The sequence below is a fragment of the Merops nubicus genome, unplaced genomic scaffold (genome assembly GCF_000691845.1).
Source record: "Merops nubicus isolate BGI_N331 unplaced genomic scaffold, ASM69184v1 scaffold22631, whole genome shotgun sequence".
In the NCBI taxonomy this organism is placed as follows: domain Eukaryota; kingdom Metazoa; phylum Chordata; class Aves; order Coraciiformes; family Meropidae; genus Merops; species Merops nubicus.
Window position 1 is genome coordinate 45,583 of NW_008587926.1, and position 20,206 is coordinate 65,788.

At 43.1% G+C, this 20,206-nt stretch overlaps 1 protein-coding gene across 1 annotated transcript in view; it reads right to left on the reverse strand.

The window, feature by feature from the left end:
- The window catches only part of LOC103781398 (homeobox protein Meis1-like), a 55,027-nt gene extending 44,511 nt beyond the window's left edge, over positions 1-10,516 (reverse strand). Inside the window, exons 1-4 of the mRNA XM_008949113.1 lie at positions 10,501-10,516; positions 9,715-9,863; positions 9,592-9,661; positions 6,753-6,898 (exon numbers count right to left, since the gene is read on the reverse strand). Of these exons, the coding sequence (XP_008947361.1) occupies positions 6,753-6,898; positions 9,592-9,661; positions 9,715-9,863; positions 10,501-10,516 (381 nt within the window). The remainder of the gene's footprint in view (positions 1-6,752; positions 6,899-9,591; positions 9,662-9,714; positions 9,864-10,500) is intronic.
- Between the last annotated feature and the right edge of the window lie 9,690 nt (positions 10,517-20,206).

Below are 20,206 nucleotides of genomic sequence, written 5' to 3' on the forward strand. Positions count from 1 at the left end.
ACTGCTGTTCCTGAGACCTGTGATGAGAGGTCTCATACCACGTAGTTTAAGACAACACAATGGTTGTCTTCACCAGAAATGAGACTGAATCACAGATATGAAGAAAAACAGATGTTGTAACTACACCACATTCCTCAACATGAGAATAGCCTAAGTGAGGAATCTGGTGTCCTTGAATCAACTGACTTAAAGCTTCCTATATTATTTTTTTCTGGTCTAAACCCAAAGGTCTGTAGTGTAGCTCCACGCTGGCAACTTAAATAATCTACATGACAGCATGAAATCTCAGTACACGAAACATGCACTTTCCAAGAAATCATGAAACTGGAGTACCAGCAGCATTGCGAAGGATATCCTCCCAAAAAACAACAGCTCTCTTCAAAAATTCTTGTTCATCCACACTAGAAAATGGACTGACCCTTGGAAGCTGGACAGCGGGTCAAAGCAACAAATTTGAGGAAGATTAAAGAAAACGCTGAAGGTTTGGACAGTTAGTGTCCTCCATCAAACTCTGGGAGGGCTGAAGGGTTAAGAAGTTAATTCAAACCAAGTTACCTAAATCCTGTTTTTTCTCCTTTCTGGAGTTCTCAGTTCAATCCTGACAGACCCTCAGAATAATTATCTTCTCCCATAATAACATTTCCCCTTTTCTTCCATTGAACGCTACTGCTACAGCATCTCCACCAGCAGAAGGGAGCTGAGGACCCTCATTGTGGGTTTTCTGCACCAACTTGTGATAGATGCTTCTTCTTACTGCCTCAACACACATCTTCTCACTGCCTGGAGCTGGAGGAGCCCTGTCTCCCACCTTCCCAGCCACAGGGATGGCGGTGACCGGTGACCGAAGGCAAGCTAAAAACATCTGGCTTTTCTCAGGAATTTGGGACAGCTGGCACTAAGAAGTCTTGCAGATGTGGAAGAAAGATTTTTACAGCTTTGCCCACAATAAAATCAAGTGAAAGAGGAGACTTGCGTATTTGGGATAAAGAATGGGGGGGATGACCCCTCCCCTCCATTCTGAATCAAATACATGGAAACATGACCCCTGTTACACAGATGAGCTCCAGGAGCCCTCTGGCATTTCGCAGAGCAAGTATCTGTTGGTGCAGGATGGAGACTCATAGCAATTTCTACTTTCAGGTGGGGTTGTTTGGTTTGAATGCTTCTGAACCATCTTGAAAGGAGAGCAAAGAAAACCCTCACTGGTTTTAGGCAATTATTTCCCATTTTGTGTTTTCAGCAGCCTAGTTTTGTACCCATCTGCCCTTTTGCTATACTCCTTTCAAGCATCCCGCATGGGAGCAGGGGCAGGGAGCCAAACTAACCTCATGCTCCTCCCAAGACAAGATCTTATAAACATGGAGGGGTGAAAGAAGACATGAAATTCACTTGCTTTAACCTTAAAAAGTTTCTAGCCTGTAAAATATTCATACATAAACAATACTTAAAGAATTAAGCAGTGTAATAGCATTTTTTTCCTACCAGAATTACATCCTTGAAGCAATGTAGATTATTTTTCTCAGCTAGATTTCAACATAAAGTGCCTCTTTTAAATATCTGTTTCCAATAAATTCTTTTATACAAATAGCAGCTTTGCTAAATAGATTGCATATTGCTTTTATAAGTTTTCTTGTTTAATAGCATGGCATCAAGCAATCAATAAAGATTCAAAATCCAGATACATAACAGAAGAAACCTTTCACTGTAAAGTCAACATCTTTTAGCTCCATCTTTTACCTCCTGCTCTGTCTCCCGTTTCAGTAAGATTTAACCTCTTAAGGAAATTGTTTTAAAAGCAGTCAAAAATAATGATTAAATTATGGGATTTACATGAAAGAAATCCTTGGCCCATTCATTTTTTTTTTTTTTAAATCATGGCAATTTGTTTTTTAAAAGGTGTTTGAAGTCTCTGAATCTACCTCTTGGCACCATTAAAAAAAAAAAAAAGTCGTTTATAATCCCCTAATGTGCTTAAATAAAGCCTCCAGTAGTTTAAATTGTTATTAAACATCTTTTGGGATTATAATTTTATGGCTTTTTTTTCCTGATTAGATGATGAACATGAAGATCATCAAATACTCATCATATAACAAACCAATTACATTGTATAATCCCCAAAATGAGGTTTGAATCCCAACATTTTAAATAAGCTGGATTTAAAGGATGCAGAGAATTCACAATGAGCAAACAAAAAAATTGAAAAGATACCTCCTGAACTCCCTTCTACTAGTTTTGAACAAAAAGGCATCATTGCTATAACAAAAGTATAGCATGGGTTGAAACAGAAACTAATCCTGCTGCCACAAGTAAATTTACACAGATCTGACTGTAGGAAAGATTACTTTTTCTTCCCTTTCCATTCCTCCAAGCCTTTCCCTCAGTTCACAATCTCTGCTGAGGGCTATACATTACAGTGAAGAGATCTGCTTGAGAAATGGTGGTGAGATATGATCCCTGAATGTTAAGTGATCCAAGAAACAATTAAGTAAGAGGGGCTGTAAAATATTGCTGGGCTGCAGCATACCCTGAAATTATCTTTAGGGCAACCTTATGGAGCCCAGCTTCAAAACAGGTCTGGTTTGCCCCAGTCCCTCCTCCTAACTTTGCCATGGCATTTGATGTTCATCTGATACTACCTCCCCCAATTTTTGATTCAAGCTCAAACTATTAGTAGCTCTTTTTATTTTTTTTTCTCAATCCAAGTAGTTACAAGATGTTCCACTTCAATTTGAGAGCAAAATCCTAAACACAGATTTCACAAACATCAAAATTTACAGGCAGCTGCTATAATCCACCATCAAAAATTTCAATAAGCTCCACAGCTACATTTGGCCTAACTAGTGGCCAACCTGGACAGCTCTCCCAACCTAGACATTTCATCAAAATCAAGGCAGAATAGCTAAACGGTGAAAAATAAATCCTGCAAAATCCTGAGTGTAAGCCTGATCATCACTTTTGCTATTGTTCTAGCTGATTTTGTTGTTATTATTCTGAAGGGAAGATAAAAAAAAAAGGGCAATTTGGACGAATTTATCCCCTGAAGTGTTTCAGAGCATACTGCCTGCATCCGCAGAGGACAGTGCTTGCCTGCCCTTTGGGCATATGTCAACTCAGCTCTGCACATCAGTCAAAACAACAGTGGGGCTGCAGCCTTGACACTGGGTGGGAACTATTGCCCAAACACTTCAACGACTGGAGAGGCTATGGCCCTGCATTTGATTATTTTTTTCTTTTTCTTCAATAAAGAAAAAAATAATTTTCTCCTAAGTGGGAAATAAGAATGTTAGGAAATCAAGTCAGTACACAGAGGAAGACTTAATACTCTTGGAGATGGAATAACTGCACAGAAAGAATTAAACCAGCTTATACACTTTGAAAAGATTGTATTAGCCCAACATTTATCTTAAGTCTTTCCAACCATTAATCATTAGTATGACAGACACAGCAATTACTGTCTATTTTGTTTAATTCCGTGCCACTGATGTGTATTAATATTACAATTGTGAGGAAAAAAGATTTGCCTTTGAAAAGGAGGGCTCCCATCTAACACCCCAATTAGGAAGCACCAGCAGTCAAGGGGATGCTGGATTTTGCACTTATCCCCTGCTTGTTTCTTTCCTGCCGTTTTCTGGATGGGAAAGTGAAGGCAGGTTAAGCAGTGAGGACAAAACTGAGGTATCATCTGCCCTGACATATCCCCTGCCTGAATAAAACCACTTCCCTATTTCTCCTCACCTCCTGTCCACACTAGGGAAGACCAAATTCACTAATAATAAATAAATTATGTATGTGGGATCTCTAGTTTCCTCAGCTGACCATTCCTCAGGATGACTCCTTCCTGCAGTGAGGAGCCCAGCTAGGGACCCTGTCATGCCTGTGTGTAGGGCTGTAAGAGCAGCCATGTAGCACTTGAGGCTATGGTCTAGTGGGTAGGGAAACGCTGGGATGGTGGTTGGACTTGCTGATCCTACAGGTCCTTTCCAACCATAGTGACTCTATGAGGCCCAGACACCCTCCTAAATGAATTGGAGTCTTCATTCTTTCCATCTCTCATCTCCCTACTCCTCAGTTCTGATTGCAGCCATGATTTGGGCCTGGTTTGGTTTTTGGGTTTTGGTCGAGAGGACAGCACTCCAAGCAGCTTGCTAATGTGTTATATTACTCTAGCTCTAATTACAGTGGTGACTCTTCCTCCCTGGCCTAGAGGACATCTTCCTCCACACACAAAACCCACTGCTCTTCCAGATGCACAAGTTCTTTGGTGCCATCTCACACTCCCAGCTGACACATGCTTGTAAGAGCCTACGATGTTGTCCAGTCATGTTTTACTTTGGGGAAACTGTCTACAACCCCACCTGGAGTCTATTTGAAAGGTTTATCTCAAGGTCCTCGTTGGAGAAGGTTGGGCTGGGTAAACCAATTCTGTCTTACTGAACTGATCAGACAATACTGGAGCTACCCTGATGCTGTCAGAAAAAGGGAAAGCTGCCCTGCAATAAAACTGTATGCTTCATCTGGCTGGGCTGGATCCGTGCAAGGGAGGTGGATTTTTAAAGCAAGCTTTATCTTGGTGCTGTAAGGCGGAAAATGAAGTGGCTTTGCTGCATGGGTCCTGGGAGGTTCCTGTATTTGGGTCTTCCAGAAGAAACCACCTTACAATCAGATGCACAGATGGTATCTCCCAAGGACAGCTCTGCAGCAAGCTCCACAGGCACTCATCTCCTCTTTTGTGCCCCATTACTGCACAGCAAAAGAGTGAAAAGTCACTTGCACCCTCACCTGCTCTGGAGAAAACAGTGATAGGGCCCATTCTCTGGTCCTGAGGCTGTATGTGAAGCCAGCTGCTGGGTAGGTCAAGTGCATGTGGCTAAATGCTCAACACAGTGTGGCTTCTGCCATAAGGTCTTCTGAGATCACCCTTGCTATCTTCTGTTGTGCTTCCAGGAACGGTTTTGGAGGGTGGTAGCTGGCCCAGGCTAAGAACATGCTGGAGACTCCTCAAGAACTTTAACAGGATAGACCATCATGTTCCTGGGCCTGGGTAATGTTTATTTAACCAGCACACACACAGCAACACGCCACTTCTAGGAAAAAATACTAATGATATTAATAATAGTAATATATACTACTTAATTTGTAATTCCTCAGCTGGGAACGATGGGGACTGACATGCAGTTGCCCAGTGTCCCCAGGTGTGCCCTGTCCTGGCTGCAGAGCTTCCAGGGCATCTCCTTAAACCAGAACCTATACCAGCTGTCTCAGGCTGGTGTGAACACCAGTGCCAGCACAGCATCCCTGGACTGTTTTGGAGGCACATGTCCTTAATCTCATATCTACCTGAGGAGACACGCCAGGCTGTCTGCTCATCTTGGGTGAGGACCTAGAACTGGGGAGCCACCAAAACCAAACGGGACCTCAGCCTTTGGAAGTGATGCGCTGAATGCCACAGGGACAGGGCTAAGGAGCTGGCAAAGCTGGGGCTTACCTAGAGTCTGCCAGGAAGAGATTAACTTGGAGATACCCGAGGTCCCCTCTGGCCTGGGAGGAGGAGGGCTCCGGCATGAAGGTTCATTCATAGCAACCCAGGACCGCGTGGAGCAGGATTCCCCTCCTGATCCCCGTGCTGACAAGAGTCATGGCAGCTATCTGGTTTCTTGGCTCAGCAGGGGATGGAGGGGCGATGTGCATGAGCGCTTCCTCCAGTTTATGAGCATACCCTTGGCAGAGCTCCCACCAGGGCTGGGCAAGCTGGCTGGCTTCTGGTTTCATCCTGACCCTAACTACAGGCAGGGAAGAGAGTCAACCGCTGGGATTAGAGGCGAGAGCCATTCTTCACTACCTCCTGCAGACTCCCAGCACCCTTTGCCTGGCCCTTATCATCCTGGCACAGCAAAGCTCAGACAGAAAACCCGGGGCCAAAGACCCACATCTCCCACAGTGCATGACACACAGCGACAGATCACCACTATTTGATGGGAAAGAATGGCATTAAAACCACTTTTCTAAATGCTAACGTGAGAAGGTGTGGTACACACAATAAACTCTTGAAAGGAGCTCCAGGATCCAGCTTAACCCCACACACCTGTCCAGAGCTTTGATTTCTAATCCCAGGAATAATAAAAAAAAGAGACAGGTACCTGTGGCAACAGAAATAGCTGCGCATCCCCCCACCCCTTTATAACGTTAAATACAGGGGTAACTTACACTCTGGGAATGAGAACATCTCAAAGACAAAAATTATACTTTGCTATTAAACCAGATACATTCAGACCTTTCATCAGGAAGCTTCTGATGATCTCTGAAAAAGATGTGAATAAGGTCTTTGTTTCCTTTTGGCTTTGTTTTTAATCTCAGCAGTTCTTCCCCGCGGTTCTGCGGAGCACAGAACCAGGGGCTGGGGGCTGCTGGTCAGCTAAGGGACCTGCAGGGGCAGGACGGGCCTCTGAGGTTATGGGGATAAGCTTAGTCACACTTTGCAGTGACATCCTGTTAACAACTGCAACTCGAACCAAAAAAAAAAGTCTAAAAACAACACACATACACACACAAAAAAAAACCCCAAAACCATAAAAACATACACTCCGTGGTCTTCCTCTGGCATCTAGCAAATGAGGCAACAACAACAACTCTGCTCGGAAAAGTTCCCTGAGCTGCCTGTCAGCAACATCATATTTCTTTTTGCTATCTATGACTACTACAACTATGACATTTTCCATGTTTTATTTTGCATATGTGATCTAGAGTTCACTTACTGTTAGATGCTGGAACAGCCATGCCCTCATGATATTTGTGGCTACTTTGGGAAAGATGCCACGCTTTTTATGTCGCTTTTTGTCCTTATCTGGATCATCATCATCACCTGTGCTGGGGGAAGCTACACTGTTGTCCAAGCCGTCACCTGTAAATATAGTGAATCAAATTTTGACTTATGCTACCTTTATATACTTCAGTCGAAGCCTGGCTTTGGGTATAAACTGCATGAATATTTAAATGAGGTATAAATTCTTTAACACCGTAATTCACCAAGGGTTGTGGGGATGGGAGGGAAGAGACATGGGGAGAGGGAGGGTCTCAGGACTGTGTTGGCCCCGTTCTGGTTTATCCTGAAGGACGCTGTGGCCATATCTGCCACTGTAACCCAAACCAAAAAGTGCTTTAAAAAAGAATTAATTAAAAATTTTCTGCAAGCATCCAGCTTGCAAAGGTGGAAACGGTGGCTTTTCTTCACACTAGGTCACTTCCCCAAAATTCATCCCAATCACCTGCTTGGGTTGAGATGGCAATTAGGGAAGTATTGGTGGTGTCCCATCCCTGTGGCGTGTGTGAAGCTGGGAGCCCCGTCCCGCTCTGGGATGTGAAAAGTGGGGTGAATGCAGCTCTCTTGCAACATCACATTCTCTCCCCAAATTCAGAAATAACCAGAGGACTGGGGCATTGCTTGTGTTGTCTTTTACAGATGTTTGACTTCCCCTGACATTTTGATGGGAGGTGAGTAGCTAACTGGCCTCCCCTCTTCCCAGCCCCATCCGAAAGAAACTCATAGTGGGATAAGTAGTTACCAATTTGGCATACACCATAGGAATTAACACCCTGCTTTGTGCCCATGTGCCACATCCATAATAGGTGTCTGCTCACGTTAAACAACAACTGATCCAGAATGAATTTCCTTAATGCAGAGAAGGTCTCAGAGAGTTCTCATCACATTAGCAACATGTCTGTGGGTGGATGTAACTGCATAGCAGCCAGCTTGGGTCTGGGCTGATGGGGCAGAGGTCAAAGGAAGATAAAACTTGCAGTGTCAGGCCAGTTTGCATGCAGTTTTTGTTTCAAACCCTGAAAGCAGTTTATAAACAAGTCCACAGAGCAAATCAGTCTTTGCATTCTCTGCATGTGGATTGAACGGTGTATCCTGGCTTCCAAGGACACTGTGTTTGTAGCAACATGGAATTGTGATGCTGTTAGGCAAGTGTTTTTTACACCCCCAGGCAAGAATGATCAAGAAAGTCATCTGAACTGGGCTGAATCAAAACTATCTCTGTTAGGGGGAAAAAAAAAAAAGAAAAAAAAAAAAAAAAAAAAAAAAAAAAGGATGCTGTCAAAATTCTTATTTCTTAAACAGCTTTCAGCACCAAAAAAAGAGAGTTATTATTAATGTTATATTTTTAGTAACTTACTGACCATGGCAGATTTATAATTGTCCTTATGACTTGGCCTGTTTTTTAATGAAATAGCAACCTTGGGCAGTTATAGAAACAAACAAGATTTTTATGAAGAAATCAGATATCCAACAAATTCTTTGAAAGCCCAGTATGTAAAAAAAGGGCTTTTATACAGAGAAGCAATTCACCATATAAAATAATAATTCATAAAAGAAACATGAGCAAAGGAAACAACTCAACAGCATTTAAAATTCCACGGGCTAATCCACTTTCTGTCTGCGAGAGGCAAACAAGGAAAAGAAAAGTATTACGCATTCATTGATTAAAAATGAAAAGCTTCTAACCTAATGACACTGCCTTTCACCACCTCCCTGCAACCGTCCACCCACCCTCTGCCCCCCTCCCCGTTTTTTTAAAAATACACTCTCTTCTCATTTCAAACCCCCTTCAGATTAATTTAGCAGGCATCGCCTCGTGCCTGACGGGAGGAGGACTCATTGATAATTTATGGAAATATCTACTATAATCCAAGGGAGATGACTTTTTTTCCAGCTTTGTGCATCAATAGATAATCAAGGCCTTCAAGCAGCCTTAGCTTCCCATTACCTCGGGCAAGAGAATTCCTGAAAGCATGCCTCCGGGGCACCTGAATTATATCCTCCATTAGGGGAGGAAAAGCTTTCTGCATTCCACCTATAACACTCCCCAGAACCTTTCCTGTTTATTTCTGCTGTATGAAAGCAGAAGCATTAGGAACAGGATTTTTTAAGTGAAGACTTATGTAGATACAATGGAGAAACCTTTCAAGCGCGAGCCAGATCACCTCCTTCAATCCCTGGCGGTGACCTATCCCAAATAAAAGGTTTCTGTTACATCATTAGCTCAAGCCAAAAACAGCCTTGGCTTAATGCACAGTTTGTTCTTCCTACTGTTTTTAGGCAAATACTGCTACTTTACTCCCATCTGGGAGGGAAATTACACTGCTGGGCTGTAATCTAAGACAAGATTTTCATTGGAAGCAAATGCTTTCAATCCAGTGTAAATACTGGTGCATGTTCAGAAAAGCCTAAAACAATAAACCCTGGCCCCGTCCGACACAAGTTAGAGAAAGTGAAAGGCAGGGAGAGGATAAGAAAGCGCCCGGCTATCCTAAAAGCAAATGCTTCTCTAGACTTTTATAAATTGTTTAACCTCTTCCACTTTTTTTAAATGGAAAATTGATCCTGTAAAGACTGAAACCGCAGAGAGAAGTCTAAATGGTCAATTGTGGATTTTAGTATTTCCATCTACTTTGCAACTCGATACACTCACCTCTGTGAGGTCTCCAGAGATTTTTTCCCCCCTCCCCCCCTTATTTTTTCCCCCCTCTTTTTAAAGATCACTAAACGAACTTGAAGCACCACTGACCAGCCACACGGTAGCAGCTACGAACCACATTTGTAAAATGTCAGCGGCGACTCTGTTCCTGAAGTTGACTTCTCCTGCCGCCAAATGAAGGCGAACTGAAAAGGTGGAAATAATCATAGAAATGATGCTAGTCCATAAACAAGCTTACAGCCTCATTAGTATAGCGGGAGGCTCCGCTGGGTGATTTATGCTTGTTTTGCTGATGCCATGAGGAAATGCCATAGGGCAACTTTAGCCAGCTGCTAATGGTTTCTGACAGCTTCTTAGCAACTAGTGCAAGCAACGCCGTGGCGTTTGCTAGTGACAGAAACCGAAAATGTCATATTATCTGCCCATGTGTCACGAAGTCCGTGTGGCAATTAACTAGTAGGCCAGTGACTGAGGGGCCAGAGGCTCTTCGAAATGGCCCGTGGCTATTCGGGGGGCAGAGCAGGCACATGGCTCCCGTTTACGCCGTGCATATGCATGGCCGTATGCACATCTGCATCACACTCCCTCCGTCTCAGTTGCCGATGAGTTTGGTCCACACGGATCCTTTGTCCATGGAGAAACTCCGGCTCACTTTCTCTTTAGGCACGGTGTGACATTATCAGAGGAACTGCAAGTAATCTGTCTTGATATGATGGTTGGAAATGGCACTTTAATTGGCAATACCTGATTCTCTGGTTTTGAGCGCTGGATCCAAAGGTGCTAGCTGTTTTTCTGCTCGCTCACAAATTAGTCTAAAAGGATTTAAGATCACTGAAGCAGACTCCTTGCCTGTCAAATTGCTGGGAGCACAGCGACTCTGCACAGCAACTAGATGCTATTTAAAAAAAAAAAAAAAGAACCAACAAAACAAACCAGAGCCTGTAAGGAGCAGGAGGAGAGCCCATGCTCTGCGCGCCCATTCCCCAGCGAGCAAAACCAGGCGCTATATGTCAAACTGTCAAACCTTTCAGCGTGGCCATTTGCCCTTTCAAATAATATTTAAGAATTGTTTTTACACAATTTTTTTTATAGGCCACGGTCTAGTGAAAGAGGCCAACCAACAAAGAAAGGAATTTGTACTACAATTCGTCCGTGGACGATTTCTTGCCAGACCTGGGCCTGTCCCCATGGAGTGAGGCAGGTGACCTGTGGCAGCTCCCCGGCTGTCGGGGAGCTCCGATTTCAAACGCCCTCGACTCCGGTGTCCCAGAGTTGCCTATTTAAGCACACCCAGGCATTTAGGCCGCGCTATCTTGTTCCTTTCAAGAAAGGATAAAGCAGCATTTATCGTATTCAGCCCTGCTGAATGGGTCAGGCTGGCTGTGCCAGCAGGGGCTCCTCTTGCCACATCCCCCTCCCCACCGCCATCACCTCCTACGACTTCCCTTCCCCTCCCGCTCCCCCAAAAATTGGAGGCAGAAGCAGCAAAGGGCAACTGAGTTTACAGCAGCTCCTTGAGTGGGTAACTCTCTCTTTGTCCCGGGTGATCTGTTAAAAACCTTTGTTGGCAAAATAGGTGCCTCTGGAGAACAACTTGGCACATGTGCTCGCCTCCAGCGGCTGTGGCCATTGCAGGAGTCAGGTGGCAATTCAAAGCCTCCTCCCCTTGCTGTCCACACTGAACCACAATGAAATGTCATCACTCCATGATGGCAGCATGGCATAGCTGGGCAGCTTTCCACCACACCAGCTCCCAAATCCATCCACAGACCTCAACTATAGAAGCTGCCCAGATATGACATAAATAGTCCCAGTCTCAAGTCAGGGATGTTTCAGAAAGGTTGGAAATTCAGATGTCCTAAAAACCCCCAGCCCTTTGTTCAACTACAAAACCCATGCCCTTGCACGTACCTCTTTAGACTAATATTCTCTAATGATTTTGAGCGACTAGAAATCTCAACAACTTAATGCCAAATATAGCTTTACTACAAGCATCTTCACCAGACGCAACAGGTTATTTCTCACTGCACATAGCCCCGTCCTAGGATCAAATCTGCATCTGGAGCACAAATATTTTTACATCGAAGAAAAACATGCTATTCTTAAAAAGTCTGCTTCCTACACCTCTGTCACAAAACCTGAGAGAGGTTTTGGAGTCCACTGTTCAGTTTGCTGGGAAAGGGTGAGAGGAGGGCACCAGCTTTGCTGCATCCACCAAACCATACATTGAACACCACGTTCCAGATTTTACAGTCCACTTCTAGATAAGCATCTAAATCCACTGCTTTAAGGAGTTCAAGGATGAAAATGTGAAAGACTTACTCAGAAGCCCTTGGAAAGATCCAGAATAACTTTTAAGCGGACTGACTAAATCAGTGTCCTCTGAAAGGTCCCTATGTTGACTTTATGTTTCCAGATCTCTCCTGCTAAAAGAAGCTTCTGCCTCCTGGAAAAACTTTATGGTTTGCACTTAATTTTGCATTTAATAAGCTAATATGATTTAAATGTGTGTTTGGACAAAAACTACTCACTTCTGTACTAAACTTGCAATGTTCTCAGTACTATGAATTGAAACACCTAACATGATGCCCAAAGTCTGTGGGCTTTTCAGTAGTGTGATTTTTTAGAAAAAAAAAATTCTATACTTTTTTTTTTTAAATCATTTAGATGTAAATTCATGCTTCTGCTACCATGAGAAATCCTACATTATCTAAGCCAAATATTTAACCGTTTGCTCTCCATCCACAGCTCTGTCGGTTCCTTTCTCTTCTAACCCCCCCCCCCCACACACACACACACAAGAACCCAAATCTCTTTAGTTACCTCTCCAGGTAACTGGAAAGCAAGATTCATTACTAACTTGAAGCAACATAATATACTAGAGAGATTTTAAGTGGCAAAATTACTTTCCTTAAACTTTCTTCAGTGCTTTGTGTTAATTTAGAGTAACATAATTTCCACATCTTTACCTATGTTATCACTTACAGAAACACATCTCCACTTTGCTGGACACTCACACATCCACCATGCTGACTTTTTATAGAGCAAAACCACTACGTGTGAAATGTCATTTTCCTATAAGGTACAAAATTATAAACGCTCAAAAAGCAGGTCCAAGGGTGCAACAAGTTTTTCTGTAAAACAAGAGCAAGAGGGAAGGAATCTGCCACAACTTACTCTTCACAGGACTTAAAACAAGGATTGTAATTTCTTACCACCAGCACTGAATGGACTTGGGCAATCAAAGAAGAATATGAAGGGTTTGGGTTGGTTGGTTTGTTTTTAATTTGTTTCTGACACAACCAGCTCCAACTTGGCAAAGGAATATGGTGAGCAAGTCACACCCAAACTACTCTGATGTGAGTCAGGGTGGCTAATAGTGCCCACAAGTATAGGAAGACAAGATTACTACTCAGAAATGATCATTCCTCCTTACAGCAAGGTGGGGAAGGAGGCAAGCTGAGCAGCACAAGGGCTTGAGCACTCAGGTATGCCGGGAGAAAGCTGGAAGGCACTGGCACAATCTGGGGATGCATGTCCAACTGGCAATCCATGCTGTATCTACTTGTTGAGGAGAACTAGAATTTTTGACATAAAAAGGCCTGTGAATTTAGAAATTTTTTTTAAAAATTACTTTAAAATTTACACACACACATGCACATAAATATTGCATATGTAACACTAACTCACTGTGACTGCTCTCAACCTGCCAAAGCCCAAGCAAGGCACATGAGCTAAGGATGGGGCTACCAACAAAAAGGTACTACAGAAAGCTTAAAGTAAGTGCAATTCCTTTATCAGGAAAAACATTTTCCATTAGTTTGGATCCACAACTAGTCACATGTGATGGAAGCACCAACTCCAGCAGTTCCTGAGTTCAATGACAAGCATCTCAATACATTGAATTGCCTACAGAACAGCCAAAAAAATTATTTACAATGACGATGAACGTGTGTTTGCAAATTTGAAACATGGATCGTTTATTTGCTTATTCCTTAAGGAAAAAGTCTTCTCAAATATACTTAATAAAAAGTTAATAAGGAACAACAAGGTTGAACATGAGTGTTAGTAAGGAAAAAATACCATGTGTTTGGGTTTTCACACATCTCTTAAGGAGATGCAGTGCATGTTTCATGCACAGATTCAGACTATGACATAAACCGTAGGAGGCTGTCAGTCACAGAGAGTATCCATATTTACAAGATACTAAAGGAAACAGTTGCAAAAATATCCTACACAAATATTATAGATGGAGTAACCTGGACAAGTATAAATTACACTCTGGCATTTGACAAATTTTCAAAGTTTTTTTTCTTGAATCATTGTACTTTGTTCTTTAGAGACAGGAGCACCTTCTTCTAGTAACTTGATCCTCCTTTTTGACTTGAATTCCCTTCAGGCAAGCACCGAGCAAATTAGCTGTCTATGCAAAGAGTAAAAACAGCATTGATGAATAGGGGGGGAAAACCCCGCAGATTTTACTCGTTTTCATTTGTTCGGCAGCTTTTTACAGCTGAAATGAAGGGAACCTTTTGCACAACGTAGCACTTCTTAATGGGGTTTAGAAAGCTCTGCTATTATGGGTAAGTTGTGTGATATTTCTGGAGCCACGCATCTATGCGCCGAATGAAATACTAAAAAGAAAGCAATTCATTGTATGGGAAGCAAACAACTTTCTGCTGCCAGCAACAGAAGTTTACTTTGAGCAGTTGGAAGCAAATACCCTACAGAAAAGTACCTGGTTAAACAGAAAAACATCCTGCTTTAACCAAGAATGGTAAAAAGCTTAAACAGGTTGTTTTTTGTATTTTTTTTCCTAACCTAAAAGCCAGCATGACAACCCTACCACTCCTTGGGAAAAGCTGTTTTTCAGTCATTCTCTCATTTTTGTTCAAATATAAGTCTTTTTTTTTTTTTGAAACCTGTTCTCTCCAACCTCAGCAGGAGAGCTGGCCTTCCCAGCTAAAGGTCCCACCGGTTGCATTCTCCATGAGAAGTCAACAGCACATGGCTGAGACACAGGTAAATTCACTGTTGGATTCAGCTGGACTTACTCCCTTGTGAAGCAGGGACACAAGAAGCAGCAGGAGGAGCACAGGACTACTCTGCCATGGGGGAAATATACCCCAAATGGCCACGAGGTCAACTGTAAATCTCTATAGCTCCTTAACAACTGTCTCTATCTTTGTGTTTATCCAGCTCCTAAGACACTTGACTCTTGGACTGAGCACAAGCAGCTGTAAGAGGCTCAAAGCAAAGATCAGAAACCTATTATGTATAAATTAAGGGACACGTTATCTGTAGAAACAGTTTATTACAGCAGAGCATTTAAGTAGGCTTCCTTCCCTAAACACAGCTAAATTGCCCTGGGCCCTGCCTGCATGCCTGCTCCAGAGGAGATGATGCTCTACATTTCATGTTTTACAACAGAAACTATGTGCCAGAACCTTGACACTGTCCAAACCATTCAAAATTAGGTTCTCCTATTGAAGAAAAAAAAAAAAAGTTTTTTTTTTAAAAAAATTGTTAGACAAGATAAGCCAGGATGCTTGGGATTGTTGAGCCAAACTAAAGTATTTTATTTCAGGGCAATTCAAGACCAACAACTGCTGGCCCAAGCTGCAGTGTCCTGCAGGAACTACAGTTCAGATGTTGTTTGCCCCAATTCCTCTTTTGTAGGACTGGATACTCTATGTCACAGGAGTCATACAATCATGATGAACAGGAGAGAATTTATCTATGGCTCAGGCAAATCAGGACTCATGATCTACCAAGCCCACATGAGATATTCCCAATTGGAAGTTCCTATGTGGTTTGTGCCAAGTGAAAAAGTTCATGCTGATATACAACGTATATTCTTCTGCTGCTGTCACCCATTTTAAAGCAGCAATAAACCAAATAAATTATTATTTCCCCTCTCCCTTGTCCATCAATTGACAATGAAAATCAAGACAACTGAAAGAAAACTAAAATTAAACTTCACTTTGCATGCCATGGTGGCATCACATACTCTATTTCCCCACATACAGAGGTCACTTTGCAATTGCAAAAGACAGAATTAAAAGGAATGAGAATAAAATGCCCCCATCACCTCCTCAGACAATCTTAAAAGGATCCACTTGCTGTGGGAAATCATAGCCATTGAACTCACTTGACTGGGCAGTTAGTGAAAAGACATTTGGTTTTAAATTTAAGACACAAATTAATTATTTCTTCATACTTAAAACAAAAGGAAGGCAATTTTGATTTCCTATAGAAGGTTAATCAAAAAACCTCTTCTGAGACAGCCTGGTGGTTCCCAGTGCAGGATCCTTTATCTCACAGCTATGGAAAACAAGGCAGAGAAGAGGGCTGGGCCATATCTACCTAGAAGAACCATTTCCACAAGATGTCTTTGAGATCTGATGGGAATTGGATACCTGTGTGGTGGCCTGAACCACTGGTCAGAGCTGGGTAAAATGACAGGGACTTGGGAACCTTCCAGTACCTGGGCTCCATATGAACAGGGCAAGAGTTGGCCCCAAAACACTTCTGCTCCCCTTTTCTAAGCAAATGTTAGAAACATTTGCAAGCATGAGTGAATGGACAGCATTTGGACCATGCCATGAGTTTCCTTCCCTCACCCTGCCCTAGCACTGCCTGGGATGCTCAGAAGCAGCCTGCTTCGCTCCCCAGAGACAAAACCTGATGTTACTATGCTTGTAATCAGCTCAGGATAAACTACCTTAATTACAATATAGGCAATCCCTTTGACAGACCTTTTAAGGGAAGGGTATAAACAGAATTAATAATGTTTTTCCTCTGCTGTCCCCATTGCTCCTTGCTGCCCAGTGCAGCAAATCCAAATCCACCGCTCTTGTTCTTCCAGCAAAAGCTGGTTCCTCTAAAGAGCCTGTGACAATAGCAGGAGGCTGCTCCTCGGGAAGGAGGTGCAGAAGCCAAAAGGAGCTAAGTTGATTTGACAGAGGCAAGCTCACACAAAATTTTCTTCCACTTGACTGTCCCTCTCTAACACAAAAGACAAATCTGCTCTGAGGAGGTGGTGCTTAAAAAAGGCCACAATGGAAAAAACAAACCTGAAGTCAGGCTTTAGAGCAAAGGCATGGTGATGTCAGTGGGCAGAAACACTGCTGCTGCTCCCAGAGCTTCTGCTGCCCTCTGCTCAGCATGGTGAGGAGAGGGGTGCCTTCAGAAATCACCTTCCACCACCCTGCCTGCAGCTCACATGGACAGCACCTGGTAGAGCACAGCATTAGAGATGGAGGACACCCGTGGGTGTCATTCTGCACCAACCAAAGCACAAGCACCACTGGCAGCCAGGCTTAACTTCACTCAGGCTCATCTACACAAACTGGGCTTAGAAAGCCCCAAGTCAGGTAGGGCACAGAAGTGGCTGCTGGAGAAGAAGGCTGCTCTCTCTGCCCAGATTTCTCTTGCTCTACGTGCCTGGGAGGGATCAAGCAATGACCATCCATGGTGCTCAGGTCACTAATTCCCCTTCTGCAATGCACACTTGACCCCAAAAAGTGGAATCTATTTTCTTACCTCTGCTAGCACCCCTTGGGAGTGAGGAGGTGGGGTGGCACTGAGGGGTAGGTCAGGGTACGACCCCTGCACATCCAGGCAGCTGGCATGAATCCAGCCCCTACAGCAGAGCCTGAAAACTCAGAGGGCTTGGAGAGCCCTTCAGAAAAATAATGGGGAGGTGGTCTTGACCCTGCTCCTCATGGTTGGGTACTGGTCACCAGGCTCAGCACCAAAGCCAAGCTGTCTTCGTGGTCTCCCCAGGGGCAGGCAGGCACTGGCAGCCCTTTCAGACACTTCAGTCCCACTAAGTTAGCACGTCCCCTTTGGCTCCAGCTTAATGGATTCGTGTCACTGCTACGTTCTTGGTTACCTACAACTTCCTATCACAGCTTCTGGTGTTCTGCTGTTTGTTTTACAGTGCAATTATAGGTTAGGGTGTGGGGCTTTCTTCAAATTCAAACAAACAAACAACAAATCCAAATGCAAATCATGCAGGAAAAAACAGATGTCAGAGAGTCCAAAACATGTAATGAAGATGAAAGCTAAATCAGATTAATGCTGGACACTTCAAAACTTCCCCTGAATATCTCCTACAGGTGTGTCTGCACCTTATTTTTACCTCTTTCATCCTCAGTACCTACATATTCCTAGATATCAGCTACTTAGGATTACCCTGAATAGGCAAACTGATAGGAGGAAGGGGAAAAACTCCTGGTGCACTCCAGAATTTGAGTATTATTTATGTCACTAAGTATAGTGGCACTGAATTGTCAACTGAGAGAGGGCTGAAGGATGGGAAGGAGGTAACTCAGCCATTTCCCGTTCAGCTTTCTTTGATTCCTTTCCTTCACAATAAGAGTGTTTAACCAAAATCCCACAGAAATCACAAAGCAAAGCTGGGTCATAGCAAAAAGCCGTCCAGTGTCTTAAAAAAAATAAACAGAATGCACTCACCCTTCAAAAAGTAAGCCAAAAAGATTTGTTGGTTTTTTTTTTTCTTTCAATTCACAGCATTTGTCATTATGTCTAATAGCAACAGTAGTAGAAATGGATAGAAAGCAAAACTTGCCTGATTTTAGTAATCTGGTGTACTTTAAATGATATGAATGAGTAACCAAGGAAGTTAAAGAAAACCTCGGGTTCTGACAGGCTGAAAGCCACAGGCATCAGGTTCCTCATGGAAGAACAATCCTGCTTTTCTGCTGAAGCAACCTCATTCTTGTTGAAAGGGCTGAGGACCTTATCTCATTCCCTCCACCCACTGATGATGGAAGAGTACTCTCACCCACCCAGCTCACCACTAGGTATGTCTCCTCTTGGGGCAGCCTAGCAGCACCTACAAAGTCACCAGCTTCACCTTCAAAAATTGGTTCTGCAAAACATCCTGTTGTTCAGATGGTGCCCTCTCAGTTCAAGTTACCAAGGAATATATTTCTACTCTGTACCTGATCTTTCTTGCCCCAACTTTCAAGATGTGCTTCTCAACTGATGTGTGAGGACACCCCATGCACACACAAACAGCCGACGCTGCTCCTGGTTGAACACCAGCAATGTCCCTGTGACCTTCCTGCCTGTGCAGTTATCAACTAGAAGAGTTTTACAGGCACCAGCTGCCACGCAAAGGAAAAGACTGACTTTTTTTTGAGCATCCTGTAAATGCTGGGAAAAGAGAAGAATGGAAAGGAAATGGAAGGAGCAACCTGGAAGGGAGAAGGGAAAAACAGGAGACCTTGGCTCAAAGGACAGAGTTGACCACACTCTTAGCCCTGCCTTCATCTATAGAAGATGTTTGCTTTTATTAATCTTGGAAAAAAATGTGGTGTTTAAGCTAAGTCAGCCCCTAGGCAGATTTAACTTGGGTGACCTGAACTTTCTCTGCAGATCACCATAGGTCTCTTTGACCTTGGCAGTGCCACAAGGATCATATTTTCTCGTGGATGAATTACTCTGGAATAATTCTGCCAATGTATTAGGCATAAATGGCCTTTTATTTCGGATTGGGCAAATGCATTCTCTCTTTCTGCCTCTCACCTCCCCAGACAAAACCTATTTATTAGGATAAGGAAAAACCCCACCCTTCATAAAGGTCTGGGTACACACCTCAAGGGCCAGACAGAAGCTTGGCTGCTTCATGCTGGTAGCAATGTGCTTTCAGACATTGCCTTCAAGAAGATGCATTTTGAGGTTAACTGGTAAGATCTGTCGCTTTGATTGGAGTGGTCAGCCTGCATATTTGCAGATGAATATACAAATATCTTCAGACCTGAAGGAGGGGGAATATATAGGTCAATAGTGGGAATGTTCAGATTCAGTCACCAAAAGAGAACCCATGATCCTTGCTGTACATCTACATGTTAGTGAAGAGTAGCTCCACTAAAACCAGAGAGGTTGCACTGAGATAAGGTGGGAAAAAAAAGTTTTAAAAAAAAAATAAATCACATCTCAGCCTTGCAGAAAATTGACCAGTTTGGAAGGAACAGGTAAACAGTGTGTCCTTGGACAAGAGTCAGCACGGTTTGGATGATGCAGATCTTTCCGTTCAAGAGTTGCACTGGTTTTTGTGTCTGGTCACTTGAGGTCACGCCGCAGAGCTCCAAGGCTCTGCAGAAGCCCTGCATGCTTCCTGCCCATGATGGAGGTGGCTAAAGTGGCTATTAAAATCAGTTGTTCTGATGCCACCTGATTCTTAATTGCTGAAGAAATAGGGACTGAAACCACAGAAAGGGCTTTCTGGCACTGGCTAAGGAAGTATCAGTTTTTGAGGTCAGAATAACAGCTCTTAAAAATATGAATCAGAGTGGTCCTTTCATGCTGCATCGTATCAAGTCAGGCAAAACATTAGAAGACTATTTGGATGAAGAGCAGCATAGTTTTGAGATATATATATATATATATAGACACACACTCAGATATGCATAAAAAGGAAAAAAAAAATATGCTTGCAAACCTGCATTCAAATTATCCTGATAGTCAAATAAATCCTTTTAAATACCATTTCCAGTTTCCACCATCACTCTGAATTAATCTCTTCTAAAAAAATAAAAAAGAATGGAAACACAGTTTTCCAACTGTTTGTGAACTGCCTGCTTCATCCATACAAAACTTTTGCTGCATGACTTGACCACTTACAACCTGGAGGCAAGTGTCTCTCTCAAGACTTGGTCACCAAAGCTTCTCAGGCAGAAAAGGAAGTCTCCAGTCCC